We start from the raw sequence: 23,198 nt of genomic DNA on the forward strand, positions 1-23,198 counted from the left end.
GTGACAGTGTCACTGATTTGTGGACTGAAAACGGTTAACATGTTAAGTTTCATGTTAGGTACAGTTTACCACAATTCTAAAAAAAATCACACACACAAAAGACATGGGATTAGAAGTTAGGTTATTAACATGGAATCTCTTTAATATTTCTAAATAAACTAAAGAACTGATTTGAAAGCTGCCTGTCTTCTTGTACTTATCTATAAAAACAAGATAAATAAGTTTTTATCTATCTTGTCTGTTTTTAATTTTCCCAGCATCATATCCTGCAACTTTATGAGCTAATCTTTTTTTTTAATTATCAACATGTAGTGTTAATAAATATTTACACTCATTTGACATTTGAACATATTGTTTTCATACCAAAAAATCATTTGGTTTTGATTTTTAATCCTTTCACCATCTCTGGCATTTCGAATGTTAATGTACTTTATCCTCTGTTGTCATTTCAGTAATCCAAGGAGTTGACAGTTTGATTTGTCATTCTCATAAAGTTGACATTAATACATTAATCTTGCAATCTTTATTCAAGTTGTATATAAGCCAAGGGAAATCTTGTTTAATGGAGGCCTTTTTAATAGTTCTGTATGACATTTTTAATTTTTACACTTAACGTTACTCAGCAAAAGCTTGCAGTATCACTGAAGAAGGCTTATTTTTTAAAAAAAAAAAAGGTTATTAGATGAGTTAGTTTTCACTATTTAGGCCTTTTCTTCTCAACCCCTAAAGAAATGAATTGTTTCACGTTTGAAATATATGTCTTATCTCTCCACCAATGTTTCTGAGTCTTAGAAAATTGCTGTGAACTTATGAAATTTCATATTCTTATATTCTTTCTCTCCCCGTTTCTTTTTTCTTCTCCTCCCCCCACCCTGCCTCACCCACCCAAATGATCCTGTTTCTCCTTTGCATACCCCTGAAGCTATCCTGGCCTTTTAGTTGTACCTCAAGCTGTACAGGACAGTAGTTTACCAAGAGTAGCCCGCTGCTATCGACACAATCGCCTGCCTGTTGTATGTTGGAGAAACTCAAGAAGCAGTACCCTGCTCCTCCGATCTGGAGGATTCCATGGAAAGGGAGTGGTTGGCCTTTTTAAGTCTCAGAACTCCCCTCAGGCAGGTAAGCAACTCTACAGCACTATTCTGATCCTTCCACTTCTGGGTATTCCAAAAATTAAGGAGGTAAAGTCCAGGAATGCTAGTTGTGCCCTTTCCATCAAGCCTCTCCCATGTGAGCTTTTCCAGTGTGCTATGTATAGTCTGTACAGTTTAAGAACTAAAGTTGACAATGTGGGGCTCCACCTTGAATTTGACATCTTGCTTAATATGTCTGTCTATATTTGAATTTTAATAGAAATTAACATAGTAAAGTCTGGTTCTAGGCTGTTTTCATTTCAGCAAACCAGAGTATCCACAAATGGAAACAGATAATATTAATTGTTTTATTTTGGCAGGGGGAAGTATTCAGATATATTTAATAGCTTCAGAAGTAAATAGGTATTTTGTCCTATGTGATATAAGATATCCTATCTCATTCCTACATGTCACGCACGCACACACACATACAAGTCAGCAACCTAATGACCAAAATCCTGGTTTTGGAGCACTCAAACGGAAAGGTTTTTAGGAAGCTAGAGGCTGGTCAACATAAGAAGAAACGTACACTAAGTGTGGTGCCCTTTTTCTGAGCACACTTCTGAGCACTGGGTTTGAGGTCTGAAGTCAGTCAGAAGCTATATCTTGCTAACCTTTCTCATAACCTCTAGCTTAAAACAGATGCTCAAAAAATTTAACCAAAGATCACTAAGATACCAGATTCAATTTAGGAATGACTTCCCTCTTTGGAAATGAGCAAACTCAAGTTCAGTGGTTCAGTAGGTAGAACCATGTGCTTTCTGATATGTCTTCTTTATTCTCATCCATTCCTTCTTAAGAGTTCAAAGTTGGCCAGCATGTCTTTGATCATTCAGTTGACTTGAGGACATTATACACACAGTGCTATATTATTGGCCTCCCTCATGACTCAGACAGTGAAAAATCAGCCTGCAATGCAAGAGACCGAGGTTTGATCCCTGGGTCATGAAGATCCCCTGGAGAAGGGAATGGCAACCCACTCCAATATTCTTGCCTGGAGAATCCCATGGACAGAGGAGCCTGGTGGGCTATATTGTTATTCCGCTTGGCATGGAATCTCAACATATATATATATATTGAAGGCAGTTGGCTTTTAACTTTTTCTGTCCTAAGGAATCTTCTCAAGCCACATAATGGGGATGATAGAACATAGCATATGTAGATTACATAAAGTGAGTGAATCATCTCAGGAGCATTATTATGAGCATATCACTGAGCTTTTAGTTGGAAAATGTGAAATTGTCTTATTCCACTCATTTCTGATTTTTCAGTATAATATAAATTTATTGTTTTTCACACTTTTTGAACTCACATTTACTCACATTTAAATATCTTTGAAATGGGAATGTGACTTACAGTTCATGTGATCAGAAAGAATTGTGTCTTGCCTTAAATGGCAGTTTTTAAATTCTCATTAAATAAAATAGTAGTACATCTTATAATTAATGGCATTTTAGAGTTTATAAAATATGATGGCACTTTAAAGTTAATAAAATATAAGATAGTAATGCTAATTAATTTCCTAGTCATGACAATTTGTTATTATCTGTTGTTCTTCTAGTCAGTCCCCTCCCAATACCACTTTAGAGTACCTGGGCCATTTTCAGTGATTATGTTTCATTCCACGCAAGCCAGGCTCAGACTCCCTCCAACCAGAATTGCTCTCACTGTTGTTTCCATCTGCGCATACTTTTTGATCCTGTTTTAGAAGGACCAGGGGATTGAGCAGTAGCTGCTCCTATGTCCTCATCTACCTCCACTCTTCCCACAACAACCCTCTACAAGTTCATGTCCCCTGTTAGGCCAGTGTGACAGAATTGGAATACAGTTACTGGTATTGGGAAGTCTCACTTCTGCTCATTCTGGGATGCTGAGGGAACCCACTCCATCCTCTGCTCCCGAACAGAAGCATGGGTCATCAAGGAAATGTCTTCTGTGAACCTTTACTTTGAGCTGGTTGGATAGTGAAAAACTATACCTGTACTTGGGAGGACAACTGTGTGCTGGCTTTCCAGGCCTGGGCTCTTTCAGGGAGGATGATGAGGCAATCTGGAAGTAGATGCAGTGAAACCATTATCATCGGAGGATTAGCTATTTAAGTTTGGAGTTTTAAGTGGGGCTGGTTTCTATATTTGGGTGTGGTAACTTGAAGACCATATATAGAAGGAATAAGCATATGTATATAGAGTGACCCTGTTTTGTTAATATAGAGATGGTTTTACTTAATATCTTTTCCTTTTATAGCTCCTACCTCCTCTTTAGAATCTTCCAGTAGCATAGAACAAGAAAAGTACTTGCAAGCATTACTGAGTGCAGTTTCTGTCCATCAGAAACTCAGTGGCAATAACCCTCTTACTGTCAGGCCAGCACTTGCTCTGTCTCCAGGTAAGATTTGATATGATGCGTTTCTTTTTGACAGCTATGAAAGGTCATATTCATTCCTAGGGTTAGCCTCTTTAGTTACTTGCATTGTTCTGTCAACATGACCCCTTAATATTTTACCTTATGGTGCTGTAAGTTCAGCTTTTATCAGGGTACCACTATAAATTTCTAATAAATAGTAACCAAATTTAGAGATTCAGTTATTTCCTTTTAAAAATAGTAGTAGGAGAGGTGGTAGGAAATACAAAGTCATGTGAGTTTTTTTTTCCTGAAATCTGTTTTACACACAGTTTAAAATATCAGTATTAGAGTTGAATATGTAAGTTGAACATGTTTACTGAATGTATATTTATTAAAATCATCATGTATAAGTTTGAAATTCCTGAAATTTCTGTGGCCTTTTATGATTTGCAGTACAGTTTGTTTTCACTAGATTTGGATGAAGCCATTAAGACTTGTACTAATATTCTGTTTCAGTTATCATGTGATGGAACCCCAAAGGGTTCATGTAGAGGTAACCCTAATGTGTTAGACACAGGAGCATGTGACTTGAGAAGCTGGTCTCCTTGGCTTAATCAGCTATTTGAATTAGCTCAACATAAGCAGAAAGTGGCTTTTCTTGTAAAGTAACACCATGCATGCCTTGCTTCATTTATCATTCAATTCTCTGATTGCACTTGCCAAACCTAACTCTCTCTAATCTTACAGATGTGTGTATCTCTGAGGAAATAGTCACAGAGCCTTGTTATCTCTATTAAGCTTTGGGTACTTAAAAAGTACAATGTTTGGCAGCAATTAGACATGCTGCACATGAAGATAACTTTTTGTCATTTGAGTAATGTTAACCCCAACGACATGATTTTTGTTCTTCTTTTTGGCTGACTTTAGGGACTGAAAGGAGGACTTCAAGAATGTCCACTGTGCTTAAGCAGGTAGTGCCAGGACATTTGGATGTAAACCCATCCAATAGCTTTGCTCGAGGAGGTTAGTAAGACTGATTTTATAACTGAGTCCTGATACAACCTTAAAAGCAGAAAATTTTTTTCTAGATAGTGATACTTTAAATCAACTAATGATTAAATTTGTTTTTAATCACCCCTTTTCTAAATGAATGATCAAATGTATTACTAGCATGGTGACAGATGAGTTTAGCCTCATGGAACAAGAGGTATAATAATTGCTGAAATCTTACATACTGATGAGCTTGGGAGCCCTGGATGGGGAGGGGAGCATGGAGCATGTCTAAATGGTGACTCGGCCCTGGCAGCATTCCCGGATGCTTCAAGTATGCAGGGTAGAAAGGCTGAGCACAGCAGCATAAACAGCTAGGGCGATGTGAGCCCAGACTCGAAGGCTGTGCCTCCAGTGCCTGTTATCTTTACTCTTGTTCTTGGAAGTGCCAGGTTGAGGAATAAGAGACAATAGTTCAGGATTGACATAAAGACTCTATTTTACAAAATTCACTTGTTTCCCTTTTGAAAACCAAGATTACTATGCACATCTCCTGGCAATCATACTGATTCTTTAGATACTTTTTTTTCCTTCTTCATCAAAACTTTGTGATTGCAGAGTTTCCTAAGAGCTTTCACCCTTCTTCAGTTATCTTCCTAATCAGGCCTTAACATAATTGTATTAGTTTGCTTGGGCTACTGTAACAAAATGCCACACTGTGTGGCTTCAACAACTATTGTCTGAAAGCTAAGTGTTCAGAGTCAAGATGTTATCAGGTTTGGCTTCCGAGGGCCATGAGGAGTAATCTGTTCTGTGCCTTTCCCCTAGCTTCTGATGGTTTGCTGGCAATCTTTGGCATCTCTTAGCTTGTAGAAGCATCAACCATATCTCTGCCTTCATCTTTATATGACATCCCTGTGCACCTGTCTCCAAATTTCCCCTTTCATAAGGACACCAATCACACTGAATTAGGGGCCCACCCCACTGAAGTGTGACCTCATCTTAACTAATTACGTCTGCAGTGACCCTGTTTCTAAATGAGGTCACATTTTCTGAGGTGCTAGGGGTTAGGATGGCTTCAGCAATACGTGAACTGTGAAATTCCAGATGTTCAAGCTGGTTTTAGAAAAGGCAGAGGAACCAGAGATCAAATTGCCAACATCCACTGGATCATCGAAAAAGCAAGAGAGTTCCAGAAAAACATCTATTTCTGCTTTATTGACTATGCCAAAGCCTTTGACTGTGTGGATCACAATAAACTGTGGAAAATTCTTCAAGAGATGGGAATACCAGACCACCTGACCTGCCTCTTGAGAAATCTGTATGCAGATTTCCTTGCAGTCCAAGGAACCCTCAAGAGTCTTCTCCAACACCACAGTTCAAAAGCACTGGTGGCATCATCCCTCCTCATATAGAGCAGCAGGAAAGGACTGGGGCAAGCTTGGGAAATCTCAGAAGATTCTCTGTTAACATGAACATGGGAGGTAGACTCACACTCAGACTGGCCAGGGCATAACTACATGTAGACACTTGCATGCCTTGCCATTAGTTCATTTCCTTGTTCCCATCCTCAAGTATAGAGTCTCCATTTTTCCAGAGAGCTAGATACCACTTCACCAGCAGTTCCTCATTTACCCTGTGTGGAAAGAGCCCCCTATCTTGAAATCTCCCTACCAACCTTCTCCTTTTTTCTATTCTATTTTCACTGTTTTTCATCCCTTTTCATTGTCATAGAATCTTAGTTCCTGCTTTCCTTCTTATGGTCTCTCCACTGTGCCTCTTACCTACCCTAATGAGTGAGGGTTTAGACTGACCTCCACCTTCTCCTTCACCCTTTTGCAGTCAGGGTGATCACTTAGCATTGAGCATGCATGTTGAACAGTTCCTAAGACGGGAGAAGCAACCTTTTTGCTTCTTAAGTGCAAGAACCAGTTAAGAAAAGATGAAGATGTGAATAGATAACATTGCTTTTCATTTAAAATGACAGTAGGTTTTGTGCCCTATGAGCAAAATGCAGATATTTGCAACTTGGATAAATTACCTTGTGTAGAAAAATGCCATGAGAAAATCCACCTCTTAAATATAAAAATGAAATAGCTGGATGTATTTGAGAAGTAGCCACACGGAGGAAAATTTTTAAATTTTTCCTCCTTTACATTTCCATAGCCCTTTAAGTTCCCCAGCAGTGTTATTTTATCCTTAAAATAACCTTCAGGACAGGTGTTTCAAGAGACTTTGAGAGATGACATGACCTAGCCAAGATCACTTAGCAAATAAGAGCAGAACTGGGACTAAGATTAGTTCAGTCCATTTCAGTGCAGCATTCCCTGAATATAACTTATACGTCATGCATTTTGCTAGGCATAAGGTTACTTTGATAAATATAGTACGCTGTCCCTACATCCAACCCTAGCATCTCTTTTCCTTCTTTCCTTGCTTTGTTCTGAACAGAGTAGAGAGAATACCATTGCTCAGGAAACTCACGCTCTGAACAACACTGCATTCCCATGGGTGGGATGAACTAGATGACTTCTTCCCTGAAGCAACCTCTTTATCCAGACCCTTCTGGACAGATCCAGGGCCACATGGTTGCTTAGGTAACAAGACTCTAAGAGTTTGGTTCAGTTATATTCAGACTCAAACTGCGGTCCTACCACTTAGTGTATGATAGTAAGCAACTTAGGAAACCTCTTCATTTTCTGTGTCCTCATCTGTAAAATGGAGATAATAAATAGTATTTTAGCTTTCAAGTGGTTATAAGGAAAGAATGAAATATATGTTAAGCACTTAACTTAGTAACTGGCTCATTATTAATAGGAGCTCAGTGAATGTCAGTTCCATTATTATTATTGAAGTTATTGTCATTATCGTTGCTTAATACTCCACTGAAATGGGAGAGAAGTCTATATTTGAATGTAAATTGCCTTAAGTCTGGTTGCTCTTCACTGACAAAAGGCAGGCAGATAAAGGAAATGTGCTTTAGGCCTAGACCAATAACTTTCAAATTTTTTTGATCACAACTTACGGATATAAAATATATTTCTTACTGTATGTATACATATACCTTTGTATATGTATGCAAAATGTATGTAGACTATAATGAAAGTTTCACAAAACAGTATTCATCCATATACCACAAGCAGTGCACATAGCTTTTTTCTGTTCTAATCTGTTTCACTTCTTTAAAAATACAGTTTGACCTTCTAAAATCATTTCACAAACCACTAAGGAAGACTCTGCAGTTTGGAAACACACACCTCCAGGTTGGTGTTAGCATGCTCAGGACACATATTTGACACCTGAGAATCACTTAGGAAAATAAGTAGACCTCACCACCAATGAAGTAGTGTCATACCTTTGGGCAACATGATTGCCAGATGGAATTACAGTTGTTTAAGTCCTGTGTTGGCCCCATATCAGTACAGGCTGTTTTCTCATTGCTGATTTTCTGCTCAGTGATAAATACTTGGTAGTTTGTCATTAATGAGGCTCTGTATGAGAAAGTACTTAATTATTTTATAATTTAATACCCTTTTTATTCTTTCAGGGCAAATAACTGAGTTCAGGATATAGTAGAAAACCACAACAGTTCACATGTATCAATTTTCAAAAAGAAAATAATCAACAAATGTTAGCAGTACCTACATTTCAGGCTCTCAGCATGGAGATAAGACTATTTGTGGGGAAATCCCTGACAGTCCAGTGGCTGGGACTCTGTACTTTCACTGCTGAGAGCCCAGGTTCAATCCTTGATTGGGGAACTAAGATCCCACAAGACGCATGGCACAGCCAGCAACAACAAAGACTAAATGTGATTAGGTCTCTGCTCTTTGGAACACACAATCAAGTAGAATAAGATGTGCAAATAATCAGTGTGCTATGGGATCAGAGTTCAAATAGAGCTCTCTACAACTCTAGGGACAGTCAGGAATTTTCAGAGTTGACATTGTTCCTGGATCTTAAGGAATAAGGAGTTTGTCAGGTAAAGAAATGGGAGAGGTCATTCTAGGCTGACGGACTAGTGTAAGAAAATGATATATTTAGAGAACAATATCTCAAAATCAGGGAGCCAACCACTCAGGCGTCACTGTAAGCAAGCATTTACTGACCTGTATTTCAGTACGAAGACTCAGAAGCTTCGCAGAAAGGAGACTAGTAGGCTCCCACACAGGAGGCCTTGTGCCTTTTTCAGCTTTTTGTTCTGCCTGGTAGTAGCATTTTCTGTGTACCATCAGCCAGCACCTCTGCAGCCCTGAGCTTTCTGACTTCTTTTGCTACTGAAACCATCAGTGCCCTTCATTTCCTGTTTCCAAAGGAGTGAGGCAGAAATGAAAGATCATGTCTGATAATTTTTCTTCTATCAAATTATGTCATATTTATGCAGTTTTGAAATAGATAGCTTAATTATCCTGCCATTAATGTTTTCAATCCTTAATAAGAACAGAATCCTTTTCCTTAAGTGACTTGAGCAGTTCTTTTGCTCTGGAAAGAATATAACTCTGACTTACTTCTCACCATGTTTGTTATTACCAGGTAAAGTTTGCCACAGTCACAAAGCACTTTCTGTCAGAAAAAAAAAAATTACTCAAATTACAAAAGTATTATCTTTGATACTACCTATCATTTTGGTGCAAGTAGGGATTTTAGGAGAAGTCATTACGTCAGCCATCACAAGCTATATTTTTTGTGGCATTGGGTATTGTCACAGGATCATAAATTTTTGCTGTGCATAACTATCGGCTTATGAAAAATAAATGGAATTTCCAAGTGAAAAGAGAAAAAAGATAGTGTGGCAATGCTTACTGCTCTACTGCAAATACATGCCCTTTGTTATTCCAAATGGTTGGTAGAGCTTCATTCCTGATATGATGCCCTTGCTCAAAGAATAAATGTGTCATATAGCAAATCGTATTTGCAAATCAGTTAGTCTCATTAAGTACCAGGACCAATGTATTCCTAACATTCACCCCCTCCCCAAATTCCTTAATTTTATTATAAAAATTTGTTTCTCACCAAACGACAACCTCTAAAAGCTTATTCCATTTGGTATAATTTTTTAGTGGCACTCTTTGCTGTGCTGTCCATTTCATTGTGCTTATAATATTTATAAACAAGTGCTGAAATTTCATTTAACAGACAGTTCATCTTTTTGTGTGACTATTTGTTAATCAAATAAGCTTTTTACTTGTTAATCAAATCTGCTTTTATTATATTTACATTTTCCCTATTGTTAATTTAATTTTTAAAATTAACCTGTTCTTCTCTTATGCAATTTGCTCTGATGTCTGCTGCTATGTACATTTCATTCCTCCTTCCTTCTTTAATCTTACCTACCAGTGCATGGGTACAGAGATAAATGTTTTACTCAGTCCAATCCCAAATCTTCAGCTAAGGGGAGAGTCCATAATCAAGGTACTGTATTATTTGTCCTGATGTATCACTGTTTTTAACCATCTTCATATGAAGGCATATGTGTTACAAGTGACTTTTTTCACATTTGTTTGTCAAATTGTATTCTTTATTCTCATCCACATTCTGAATTTCCTCTGTGACTTCATTTACAAAAAAATTAACACTTGCCATAGTATCTAAGAAACTTCATAGGTTATAATAGATTCATCCATATTAAGCAGAAATTACAAAACTTTTTCTTGAGAACTGGTCTTCTGACCCTATAGATGCTTATAAAGAGAGAAACAGATATGACATTATCATGGTAACTTCTGGTCACCTAGAAACATGGCTTGACTTAATATTTGTCAAAGATTAAAGCTTCTCAAAGAGCCTTTCCACATCTAAAGAAAGCTCTTTAGGGAAGCAGTAGCAGTGTTACGTACCTCTGTGACTCCATCACCAGCCTGACACCACAGTCTATGGGCATTTCTAAGGACCTCTGTCAAATTCAAGATGTATTATATGCCTTTGTGTTTAAATATTTAATATTTGATAGTCTAACTTGCATATAAAATGCTTGATTTTTCTAATTAATATAATTAAGGTCAACTTAAGAGATTTTTCCTAGTAGCTTAGCTTCGTCTTTCCCTTAGAAGACATCTGCTTCTGACTGTCCCTCTTAAATAAAGCCTCCTAAGAGGGAAATGTGCATTACTAAATGTATAACTTTTCACCATTTCTCCTGGATACTGGGGGGAAAAAGATAAAAATATAATCTTTACTGACTTAAAATTACATCATTTTGGCATGATGTGCAAATATTAATTCTAAATCCAGCCTCAAATTTTAGTGGGTTTAGTAAAGTTCTGATTTACTTCTTAACATGGATTTCTTATTGAACTGACTAAGGCAGAAGAATGTTCCTTCCTTCTTTCCTGAAGCCATGAGGAATTTACTCCCGTGTTCTCTTCCCTAGGCTTCATTGTTGCCTCCTGCCCACATTTTTTCCTTTCCTAGAGTCAGTGCACTCTATTTATGATCTCAGTATGTATTTATAAATACTGAATTCACATCAGTATGCAAAAATAGAATTGACTTGGGTGATTTCTTAAGTTCCTCTGAGCCAAATGATTTTTGTAAATGCTATGTTGAATAATGCTTATATGATGCAGATGACCAATGTGATATGTGATTACTTGGATGAATTAATTTGCTATTACCTCTAAAACCGTATCTGCAGAGCATGAATCTTTTTCCCTATCCAGTGGCATTCTCACATCAGATTATCTCACTCAACTGTTTTAACTTTTGTGAAGGTGTTTGGGCAAGTCTTCGCTCTAGCACTCGCCTGATCAGCTCTCCAACATCCTTCATTGATGTTGGCGCCCGGCTGGCAGGCAAGGATCACTCGACCTCCTTCAGTAACAGCACTTACCTGCAAAACCAGCTCTTGAAACGCCAAGCAGCCCTTTATATATTTGGTGAGAAGTCACAGCTAAGGGTAAGATTTCTTTTTCTCACTTAGAAACTTCATGGATACAGGAAGGCAGGTTCTAAAACTTATTTCATAAACCAATTTTCCTAGAATTTTTTTTTTTTTTTGGAGCTTGGATTCTTAACCTGGAGTTAATAATCAATCTCAAAAAAGTTAGCTCATGAATATGTTTACATATGTTTGTCTGCCTGTACTTATGTAGAAGGAGATACGTATGCATACACACATGTGCATATTTATTACCCTTGAAAAAAGTGCTTATTCATAATCATTTTTTCTTTTATTGAAGTATAGTTGATTACAATGTTGTTAATTCCTATTTTACAGCAAAGTAATTTGGTTACTCATATTGTATACATTCATTTTTTAATATTTTTTCCATTATGGTTTATCATAGGATACTTTTTTTTAATTGGAGGATAATTGCTTGGGGCTTCCCTGGTGGCTCAGATGGTAAAGAATCCACCTGCAATGCAGGAGACCCAGTTCGATCCCTAGGTTGGGAGGATCACCTGGAGGGCATGGCAACCCACTCCAGTATTCTTGCCTGGAGAAGCCCCATGGACAGTGGAGCCTGGCGAGCTACAGTCCACAGGGTCATAAAGAGTCAGACACGACTGAGCCACTAAGCTCAGCACACACATATATACATTCTTTTTTTAATATTCTTTTCCATTATGGTTTATCATAGGATAGTTTTAATTGGAGGATAATTGCTTTACAATGTTGAGTTAGTTTCTGCTGTACAACACCATGAATCAGATATAAGTGTATATATATATTCTTTCCCTCTTGAGCCTCCCTCCAGCCCTCTAAGTCGTCATAGAGCACCATGCTGATCTCCCCATTATACACAGCTTCCCGCTAGCTATCTGTTTTTCACATGGTAGTGTATATATGTCGATCCCACTCTCTCAGTTCATCCTCCTTCTCCTTCCCTGCTGTGTCCACAAGCCCATTCTCTATATCTGTGTCTCTATTCCTGTCCAGCAAACAGGTTCATCAGAAACATTTTCTAGATGGATATATATATATGTATTAATATACAATATTTTACTCTTTCTGACTTACTTCGCTCTGTATGACAGATTCTAGGTTCATCCACATCACTACAAATGACCCAATTTTGTTCCTTTTAGTGGCTGAGTAATATTCCAGTATTATATTCTTCATTGTTAATGGGTAAAGAAGTTGTGGTACATAATCATTTTGAAAATCAGCATAAACATCAAGACTGTTAGGGAATATACATTTAAAAAAAGAAGAAAGAAGGCTATTCAGGCTGTGGTTTTCCACTCTCTCAGTTCAGCTTCCAGAATCTGTGCCCATGGCAAAACAGATGTTTCAGTTCTTCGTAAACCTGTTGATAAAGCTATAGGAAGGAAGACGAGTGGAAAGGAGTATGGCACTGCATATGGAAGCAAGGGAAGGCCGAGGTTGTACTTCTTAGGTTACATTTTTTTAAGATTTCTCAAGGCTATATAGAGAGACACATGTCCTCTAAGACATGTCAGAAAATATAAAATATTAGCTGCTAATCAACTTTATTCTTACTTTTCAGTTATTATGCTAAAGAGCTTCACTGTGCTCAAGTCCTCTAAATTGTAAAGACAGTCTCTGTCTCCAAAAGCAACATTAATTCTTCTGGATTTAATGTTTTGCAGTTCACACATTACAAAATAAATTTCATCATTACTGACAGGTGTGTGGGAAATAAAAAGTATTTGTTAATTAAGAAATCCTCTCAAGTTTAGTCCAGGGCTGCGGTGAGCACTGGACAATCTAGGCAGACCTTCAGTTGAACTGAAGAATGGAGGCTGCAAGCAGGATCCCTCAGGCTTGGTCCAAAGGATGCCAGAGCCTGAGTCAGCTCCTCTGTGGCAATCTAGCTGGCACTTCTCCCGCTGCCTGGACTGCTGTAGTCACTTAGTCTCCAGGCTTTAGGGTAGAATGAAACTGCTGGGTAATGCTCAGTTTTTAAATATGCACACATGTCTTCTGATACAGCAGGTAATCTTAACGTCCAGAAAATAATTGGGATGCTTTTCAGCAGTAGCCCAGGGAGGCCTGCACAGCCTCCTTGGCACCAGTGTCTTTCCCAAAGCACAGACTTCTCACACTTAAGCACGCCACTTATGATCTGAGTCACTCCCCAAGGTTTGTCTCCTGAATACACATTTCTACCATTCCCTCTGCACATCAGTCTTCAGATAAGCTGTCTGATCAGGCATATACAAGAAAGAAAGACTGGCCACTTAAGACCCTTCCTCCTCTCTTCCGTCCCTTCTCTCTTTCATCAATACAATATTATATTTAAAAAGCATAATTCCATAATCCCAAACAAAATTTATGGCACGTTAGTTATTAGGATTTTCGTGTATTCCATTCACGTTTTTTGCTGAACTCCGTCTGTAGATGTGGGTGCATGTCTGTCTGATGTGTGCCTCAGTCTGGCCAGCACAGTGCTGCCCAACTACAGCTCCACACCTTTTTCTCCCAGCAAAAGGAACCCAACACAGGAAACCCATAAGTGAGAGTGACTTATTCTAAATAATCTGGAATTGGCGTTATTTACCATTTTTAATTCATATACTTTAATATCTTGGTGACAAATTCCTTATGACAGTGTGTCTCAACACTATGGTTGATAACTCCTGCTTTATAAGATAAGTATGAAAGTGTTATTCTGTCAGTCATGTCCAACTTTTTGTGACCCCATGGACTATAGCCTGCCAGGCTCCTCTCTCTCTGGAATTCTTCAAGTAAGAATACTGGAGTGGGTTACCATTCCCTTCTCCAAGGATCAAACCTGGGTCTCCCGCATCGCAGGCAGATTATTTAATGTCTGAGCCACCAGGGAAGCTTCTTAAGGTAAGTATACCTACCTCAAGTGTAGATGGGAAATAGAAAAGAATCTAGTTGTCCTGAAAAATAAACTATTTTTTATGTATTAGAAGTTGTTTTTTTTTAATTTATATAACACACCATTGTAAATCAATTTAGTATACTTCAATTAAAACTTTAAAAAATAGGTAACAAAAAAAAAAAAAACCTGCTGTATAGCACAAGGAACTACACTCAGGAATATAAATGTTCAAACATCTTGGTAAGTATATCTGGATTATAATAAATGTTTTGAATTGTATGTAACTTTTAAAGTAAAGCAAAAAAAAAGGTTAAAAAAAACTTGAAAATGTGACTGAAATTTTACACATAGTTGATAAACCAAAATATCCAATAATTTGGAAAAGTATCCAATGATTGAAATAATTATGAAGTCTATTATATTATACAACATGGAAACATGTTATGACTTGAGATAAAGAACCTAGCAGTATGAGAACATGAGTTCCTTTCTGTTTTTCTTTATCATCTATATGTAAAATTACAGTAGTATACAGCTTTTTTATTTTTATTTTTTATTGAGATACAATACAATCCACTAGAGGATTTTTCCTACATTTTAGATTATTTCTTTAGGGTAGCTCCCTAAAGGTGGAATTCCTAAGACAAAGAAACTTTTTTCTTAATATATGTTGGAAATGCTTTTTAAAGGAAAAAAAAAACTTGGGAGTTTTTGCTTTTTATTTGAAAACTTTTATAGACCTTTAAAAAATACTCTAACCAATATAAAACATGAAATGGACCCTATTATATAATCTTTGGCAGCAATTTTGCTTAGTTGTGATAAAATAACAAATAACATAAAATTTACTGTCTTAACATATACACTTTAGTAGTGCTAATCACATTCACATTGTATAGTCAGTCTTCAGAAAACAGATGATCCCGTTTCGAGTAATTTAGGCAGGATATGAAGAAAGTGAAAAGAACATGAGAAAATTCATTCATTCTTTGCCATAAGAAGCTGGAGAACTTTTAGATCTTCAGAAGTAGGCAACTAGATCAGAATAAACTATTTCAGTGAGCCATCAATTTAGCGTTCTTTAGTTGATATTGAACACTCACCTGGAAAAACTCCATGTGCATTAAAAGTACAAAAATTCTGTATGAATTTTTATTTGAGTAAAAGTACTGAAATAAATATAGATTGAAATATATGTCATATTGAGTGGAAAAAATTGTCCAAAAGTTAGAAATCAACAAAGCCTCTCATGTTTTACTGTATATCATTTTTTTTTATTATTGGCTTTAAAAGAGTAACTACAATATTAGTAGTCTTAGGAGAGTGAGACAGTGATTTCTATTTCCTTCTCAATGTTTATCTCTACTCTGTTTTTTTCATTTTCACAGTGGCTGTTTTACTTGCATAATAAGAAACAAATGTGTATGTCTGTAAACTTTAAGTTGTAGAGCTTTGGAAGTTCAATAGCATATTACCTTTTAATTGTAATGTACATCTTAGGGAGATTTACTTTACAGTTTGGGATTAGTCATGCATCATTGGTTCCTCTTTAGATTTCCAGGTTCATGGCCTTATAAGAAAGTAAAAGTGAAGTCGCTCAGTCGTGTTCGACTCTTTGCAACCCCACAGACTGTAGCTTGTCACGCTTCCCTGTCCGTGGGATTCTCCAGGCAAGAGTACTGGAGTGGGTTGCCATTTCCTTCTCCAGAGGATCTTCCCAACCCAGGGATCAAACCCAGGCCTCCCGCATTGTAGGCAGACGCTTTACTGTCTGAGCCACCGGGGAGGTCGTCATCGCCTTATGAGTGGCTTCTATTTGGCACTATAAGCTCCATCAGATAGATTAAGTGGTTCTATTTGGCACTATAAGCTCCATCAGATAGATTCCAGTCTACAAGTAGCCTCTTCAAGTTTCAGAGTGAGAAGTCAAGTCAAACCACCAGACCTTACTGAACATCTCTTTCCAGCAATACTGACGCATTAGCCACACAAGATTGACCTTCTTGACCCACTGCAGCCCCTGCAGGCTCCTTGGCCTCAACTGACTATATATTATTAAGCATTACCCTGTTGAGAACATTGCTCTTTTACTTGTCACACTTCATCTGCTTAATTCTCTGCATCTTCATCCACAGAACTTCAAGTTAGAATTTGCTTTAAATTGTGAGTTTGTTCCTGTTGAATATCATGACATCCGACAAGTGAAAGCCAGTTTCAAAAAGCTGATGAGGGCTTGTGTTCCAAGTGCCATCCCTACTGACTCAGAAGTGACCTTCCTAAGAGCGCTGGGAGACTCTGAGTGGTTCCCACAGGTAATATTTGGAGCAGTTTGTCTTCTAACCCAAGGAAAGAGTCCCAAGGGGATATACAAAATTGATATTTGAGGAAAAGAACATTGTATTCCCCACTACCTGACACTCCCTCCCCTTCTTGTGTGTCCTCTATAAAGGCTTTTCAGTTCCAGGGCACCACTTGATGTAGGAGGTGCAGGGGTGGAATTCTTCATCCTTGGGTTTTTCTCTGTTACTGAAATTTGGTCTCCATAGGATGCTAAGAAAGATTATTGTTTTTAGGTGGAAACTTTTTGATACGTAACAAATTTAATTAACATGTATTTATAAGGCTTCTAGTCTGTCATTAGCAGAGTGATAATCCAGGACAGAACATGACTTCTATGTGGCTCCAAGGGCCTTTTCCTCTTACTTTCTCACTTTCTTTTTGTCTCTACCCATTCCATCTCTCTGGATTTTGGATTCATCCCCCAAACCAGCCCACCAAAAGCACATTGGATGCCCTGAAGCCTTCTTAAGGTTTAGGAAAAAACCATTTATCCTTCCTTCAGCTAAGTCAGTCTTGTGATGTTTTCAACTGAACTCCTATCGAGAAATTAAGGAAATAGGTATGCCAGCACATAACCCACATGTCTTCCAAACCACAGAAAGAACGGTATTTATGACATGCATGTTTCAGACACTGATGCAGACATTTGGCCAAGAGCCTCTCTGGAGTACAGCCGTGTCTTTAGGCCCCTCGCGCTTGTTCCTTACTCCTTCTCCCCCCGACAGGAGTGCACAGCCCCTCCCTCCCCTGTCTACATCAACCTCCAAGTCTCTGACCTCTTTTTTTTCCCCCTTCCTCGCTTGAGGAGGAAATGGATTGTTTCCCACAGTACATGGGACTAAAAGGGGTGGGGGGGGAAGCCAGGAAATGATGTAAGTACCCAGGGCAGTGACTGTTCTCAAGGTACTTAAACTCTAGGAAAACAGCCACATATATACTTAGCTATAAATCTGTATGAGGCTGTGTTAATTACTCTTAAGGCAATTCAGGATACTTTGAAGTAGCCATGGAAGCTGAGCAATCAGTACTCCCTTCTGTTCCAAGCTATGAGCCCCAGCCCCAAAATGTTCCCGCCACTCAACCTATCCATCTGTTTCTGCTATTCTGCATTCTGCTCCTTACCTCATAGTGGATCCATATCAGAAATTAGTGACCTAAAACAATGGAAAACATTGTCCCACTTGGGATATTGGCAATTTAAAAGTTAACTTAGAGCAAATGCTAACTAAGCCCAAGAGAATTCAGGCCTGGTAATAGTTGTGTTATAGGAACTTTTGGGTGAGGAGCTTCCCATTCCTGGAGGGGACATGTGCCTTTTTCCTGTTTTTAAAATAGCCTAACTCTTTAAAATATGTTGGTGGGGGTGTTTAAATTCCAAGTTGGATTCATTCTGCAAATTATGTCAAGTAAGGCTTAAAAAAATTTTTTTTAAATCAGAACGTTACACATTTAGTTTTGAGATCTATATGCTCTGCTCACTACCTAATTGTTCATTAGGGACTTTGAGTCAGTTGGCTTGCCTCAAAAAGCTGAGCACAAATGCAAGTTTTCTTCTCATTTAATACACAGTACAAATACTTAAGTGTACAATTCACATTTGATAGAAGCAATATCTTTTATAATTTCTCTAGGGAGATGCATTTTATATATATTTTGTAATATTTTTCTTTCTCCTAAGATTTTTGATATGGATATTTTCTCTAGTATGAGAGGTTTTTAAAATTTTAAAAGTGTACAGTTCAGTTAAAATGAAAATGAAAAATACTTTTTAGTATATTTACAAAGTTGTGCAGCCCTCTGAGATAAAACATACTACATCATATAATAAGAAGTTTTAAATACAATAACTGTATTGCAAGGGCCACTTAAAACTATCTTTGCCACTCCATAGAATTATAATAGCTTTTCGGCTTTGAAGGGAATCTTATGAGCTCAATTTACTTCAATATGTATCACTTGAACACATTGTTTTAAATTGTGTCATTGTTTAATCTTGATTTTGATGAAGAGTTTTAATTGTTTAAAATTTATATGATTCTTTGTTGTTGAAATATTATATCCCTAACTTGATTATCTAAGGTTGATAGCAAGAGTGTCTGTTCTCGGTGCTCAGAAAGCACTTGGTCTAAATGTGGCCTCTGTTCCTTTTTCGTAGCTTCATAGGATATTGCAGCTGGCTGTGGTTGTTTCAGAAGTACTTGAGAATGGTTCCTCAGTTTTGGTGTGTTTGGAAGAAGGCTGGGACATCACTGCACAAGTAAATTATTAAACCATATTCTCTGATAGTTTTATATTTGTATTTCAATTGAATTACTTTAAAATTCTGCAGGTGAATCTTTTGTATAATGACTAATGTGTTTATGGACAGAGAAGATACTCTGTTAAACACCGCCTGGTATCCATCAAAAAGCTCTGTGCCAGGAGTTCCTAGGCCCTCCACAGCCTGAGCGCTCTGACTCAGGTCATCAGGCTCCACAGAGCATCACCACAGATGTACCGTGCAAGCATGACCAGCAATGTAGGACACAAGCCATCTTTCCTATGTTTTCTCAGTTCTTTCTCTGGTTCTGTTAGCCCCTTCTTTACTCACCCCAAAGTATGAGTATAATCTACAGGAAAACGTTAGTCTACATCTCCCAGAAGATGTAGGTTTGAACTGATCCTCTGACCTTATTGATTAACCTAGGAGAAAGCCACAGTCAGCAAACTGGCCAGACAAGGATTAAATTCTTAATTCTCTGTAGAAAAATGTAACCAAAATGAATTTGAGTCTTACTTTTTAGTGGAAAGCTTGAATTAATACAGTTATATGTCCTGGACAGGTTAGTGAACAAATTTGCCATCCAGATAACTTTGCTTGTAGAGTAGCTGTCATCAAAATGAAGTGCTTTGTCTTAGTAGGAATTTTTCGGGACTGCAAGTAATGAAGTATCCAACCTGCTTGTGCCCTAGGTGACCTCCCTGGTTCAGTTACTCAGTGACCCCTTTTATAGGACACTTGAAGGCTTCCGGATGCTGGTCGAGAAAGAGTGGCTCTCATTTGGTCATAAATTCAGTCAGCGGAGCAGCTTGACCCTCAGCTGTCAGGGCAGTGGTTTCACTCCTGTCTTCCTGCAGTTCTTAGATTGTGTACACCAGGTAAGTAGAGCAAGTTTAAATCGACTAGATATGAAAAAAGAACAGAGCTAGCATTTATTGATATTGCATTGCTGTGCCGGGTATCTTTATGCCACAACTCTGATGGGCTCAGCCATAGACTTGATGAAATCTTAGCGGTAGATTTCTGGAAATGGAAAAGAACTAGTTGATTTCTTTTTTAGTTTTTGTTTATTTATTTATGGCTGTGCTGGGGTTTCATTGCTGCACAGGCTTTCTCTGGTTGCGGCAAGCAGGGGCTATTCTCTAGTTGCGGTGAGCAGCCTTCTCATTGCAGTGGCTTCTCGTGTTGCAAGCCAGTGCTCCAGAGTGCCAGGGCCTCAGTAGCTGCAGCACACAGGCTTCATTACCCTGAAGCATGTGGAATCTTCCCAGGCCAGGGATCAAACCCACGTCCCGTTCGTTGGCAGGCAAATTCTTAATCACTGAACTTCCAGGGAAGTTCAAACTAGTTGGTTTCTGAAATTAAAGACAGCTGAGCTGGTTGTTGAGCTTGATCCCAAGTGAAGGGGTTATTCTTGTTAAGTCACTAAGTCATGTCCTACTCTTTTGCAACCCCATGGACTATAGCCTTCCAGGCTCCTCCATCCATGGGATTTCCCAGGCAAGAATCCTGGAGTGGGTTGCCAATTTCTTCTCCAGAGGATTTCCCAACCTGGGGATCAAACCCACATCTCCTGCATGGCAGACAGGTTCTTTACCACTGAGCCACCAGGGAAGCCCCAAGTGAAGGGGTCAGCACTCTAAATTACCACCTACCAAGAAGAGGAACAAACTTGGGCTTATTCTCTAAGAAGATTTGTTCTAGTGTAGAATAGCAAAAATCTCTAGGTGATGGTAGGGCTTGAAATCCTACATGTGGTCTTCCCAGTTGGGGAAAACCCTACCTTGTGCCTGAGAATTTAGGAGAGGTAGAGCCTAACCCTCAAGAAAGAATTAGGGCCCGACCAGGCAAGCCTCTGAGGTTGAAAACAATGGCTCAGTTCTACTGGGTGACATAATCAGGACTAATCAAAGAGCCAGACAGAAACAAAGGTATGTAATGTAGTCAAATCCAGTGGGAACAAGGAGATGTGAATGTTCTGGGCTCCCTCCTACCTTCATCTCAGGCCTTGGTCAGGATTGGGCTTGAGAACTGGATGGCACTGAGTTTGCAAGTTGAAGGTGTTGGCACCAGTGGCTAAACTGGCCTGGAAAGAACAAGGTTCGTGCTTTCAGCTGTGTTTCATCAACAGTGAATGGGTTCTGACATGTCACACATATTTGTCAGAATGATGAACCTCTTTGAAATTGAAATACCTTGGCCTCAAGTATCTATTGAAAGGAAAAGTAAAAATATTTTTAGGAACCAGTTTTGGAACTAGGTCATCTTATGTATGGTTGTGTTTTGATTTGTATTCTATTAATCACTTCACCAGCTTTATCAATTCACTTTATATTTTTAAAAATTTAAAGTGTATAATTCGGTTTTTAGTATGTTCATAGAGTTGTACAACTACCACAAACAATTTCAGATTGTTTTATCACCTGATAAACTCCATACACATTAGCAGTGACTTGTACACCACCCCCGCCTGGATGCCATTCCCAACATACACACACACTGGAGGTTATGTTTTTGACTGCTCCACAGCTTTTTAAAGACCTACTGAATAATTTTAATTGATTTGAGCAACATCTGGAGAAGCTGGCCACAAGGTTGAGCTTATGCTTTTAAACTCTTTGTAGCAAATGATATATTTGCTTCCTGTTGGAATATTAGCCTTTAGATTCGGATTTCTTTCAGCAAATAGATGAGGGAGAAGCGTGAAGCCCACTGTCTGTGAAACAGAAAACTGAGACCAAAGGAGATATGCAGGCATCTCTTCTCACTGCTGGACAGGTGAAGGCATACCCGTTCTTCATGAAGCACTTATCTCACACTTACTATGCTAACCGAGTGCGCCAGGCTATTTCTTGCCTCCCTGTCTGCCTCCCACCCTTGCAGTCATTGCTAATACTTCTTGACCACTTACTGTTATGCCAGGCACTGTTCTCAGCACTACATTTCATGATTCTTTCTAGGTAATCTTTGAACCTTTTCCAGGCCTCTTCGTTTGTATTCCAATGAACCATCTACAGACTTCCTTGATAGCATCTATACACTAGGATCTATCTATCAATAAATGTCTATTGCCTTCTACTTAGACTGAGAATTCTTGGGAGCAGGGTCTGTGTCATAATTAGTCTTCATATCCCTAATATCTAATTATAATTTCAGTCTCTGGAGTGTAGTATACCCTCAGTAAATACGTACAACAAATGAATACATGAAAATTTGAATGACCACCTGGTTCAGCCTTATTCAGGCTCTTATTACCCTTCATCAGGACCATCTCGGATATCCAAAGTACAATTGCTAGTAAAATCTTCTGAATGCTCAGATATGATGCTTTTATCCTCTTTTACAAAAATCTTTAAAGCAGACAAACTTTCAGTGGCTCTGTGTCATAAAGAATTACTCACATCCAACTTGAATATAATACTGTCAAAAATCACTTGAAAGGTTTTTAAGGCTCCTCACTGGATGTCTATGTTGTCTCAATAAGTACACTCAGTTTTACCCCTCCATTGAAATAATATCACTGTTTATTCAGTTAAATACTAGATGAAGCAACTGACTTTTAATGTCTTTGGCATATAAAAATGTGTATCTTTAACAATTAAAGTCACAGTCTTCATAATGTGGTGTTCACACTTAAAGACCATGTAGGGATTAAAAAGCACAATAGAAAAAAATCAATAAAACCAAGAGCTGGTTCTTTGAAAGGGTAAACAAAATCAACAAACTTCTAGCCTGGCTCACCAAAAAGAAAAGAGAGAAAACCCCCCCAGAAAAAAACAAGAAATGAAAAAGGAGAAATCTCAGCTGATACCACATAAATACAAAGACCATAAGAGAATACTATGAACAATTATATGCCAACAAATTTGACAAGCTAAAAAAAAAAAATGAACAACTTCTAGAAACGTTGTTGTTTTTAGTCACTAAGTCTTATCTGACTCATTTTGCAACCCCATGGACTGTAGCCCACCAGGCTTCCCTGTCCATGGGGTTTCCCAAGCAAGAATACTGGAGTGGGTTGCCACTTCCTTCTCCAGGAGATCTTTTTGACCTAGGGATCGAACCTGTGTCTCCTGTATTGGCAGGAGAATTCTTTACCATAGACCCACCAGGGAAGCCCTCTAGAAGCATAAAACTCACCAAAATTGAATCAAGAAGAAATAGATAATTTGAACAGAATGATCACTAGAAGTGAAAGAACCTGTAATTTAAAAAAAAAAAAAAAAAAACTCCCTACAAACAAAAGTCTAGAACCAGATGGCTTCACAGGTGAATTCTACCCAAAATACAAAGAACTTATACTGATTCTTCTCAAACTCTTACAAAAGTTTGAAGAGGGAACAGTCCCAAAGACATCATATGAAGCCACCATCAGTT

The 23,198-nt window shown here is 38.2% G+C and overlaps 1 protein-coding gene across 2 annotated transcripts in view; it reads left to right on the top strand.

The window, feature by feature from the left end:
- SBF2 (SET binding factor 2) overlaps positions 1-23,198 on the top strand; it is a 488,940-nt gene that overhangs the window by 436,354 nt on the left and 29,388 nt on the right. The window contains exons 27-33 of one of the 2 annotated variants that reach the window (XM_040258399.1): positions 923-1,119; positions 3,378-3,518; positions 4,404-4,499; positions 11,177-11,361; positions 16,357-16,533; positions 18,717-18,818; positions 19,514-19,699. In XM_040258399.1, the coding sequence (XP_040114333.1) occupies positions 923-1,119; positions 3,378-3,518; positions 4,404-4,499; positions 11,177-11,361; positions 16,357-16,533; positions 18,717-18,818; positions 19,514-19,699 (1,084 nt within the window). The remainder of the gene's footprint in view (positions 1-922; positions 1,120-3,377; positions 3,519-4,403; positions 4,500-11,176; positions 11,362-16,356; positions 16,534-18,716; positions 18,819-19,513; positions 19,700-23,198) is intronic. The other variant, XM_040258400.1, reaches the window with a different exon arrangement.

The sequence above is a fragment of the Oryx dammah genome, unplaced genomic scaffold (genome assembly GCF_014754425.2).
Source record: "Oryx dammah isolate SB20612 unplaced genomic scaffold, SCBI_Odam_1.1 HiC_scaffold_17, whole genome shotgun sequence".
NCBI classification, from domain to species: Eukaryota; Metazoa; Chordata; class Mammalia; order Artiodactyla; family Bovidae; genus Oryx; species Oryx dammah.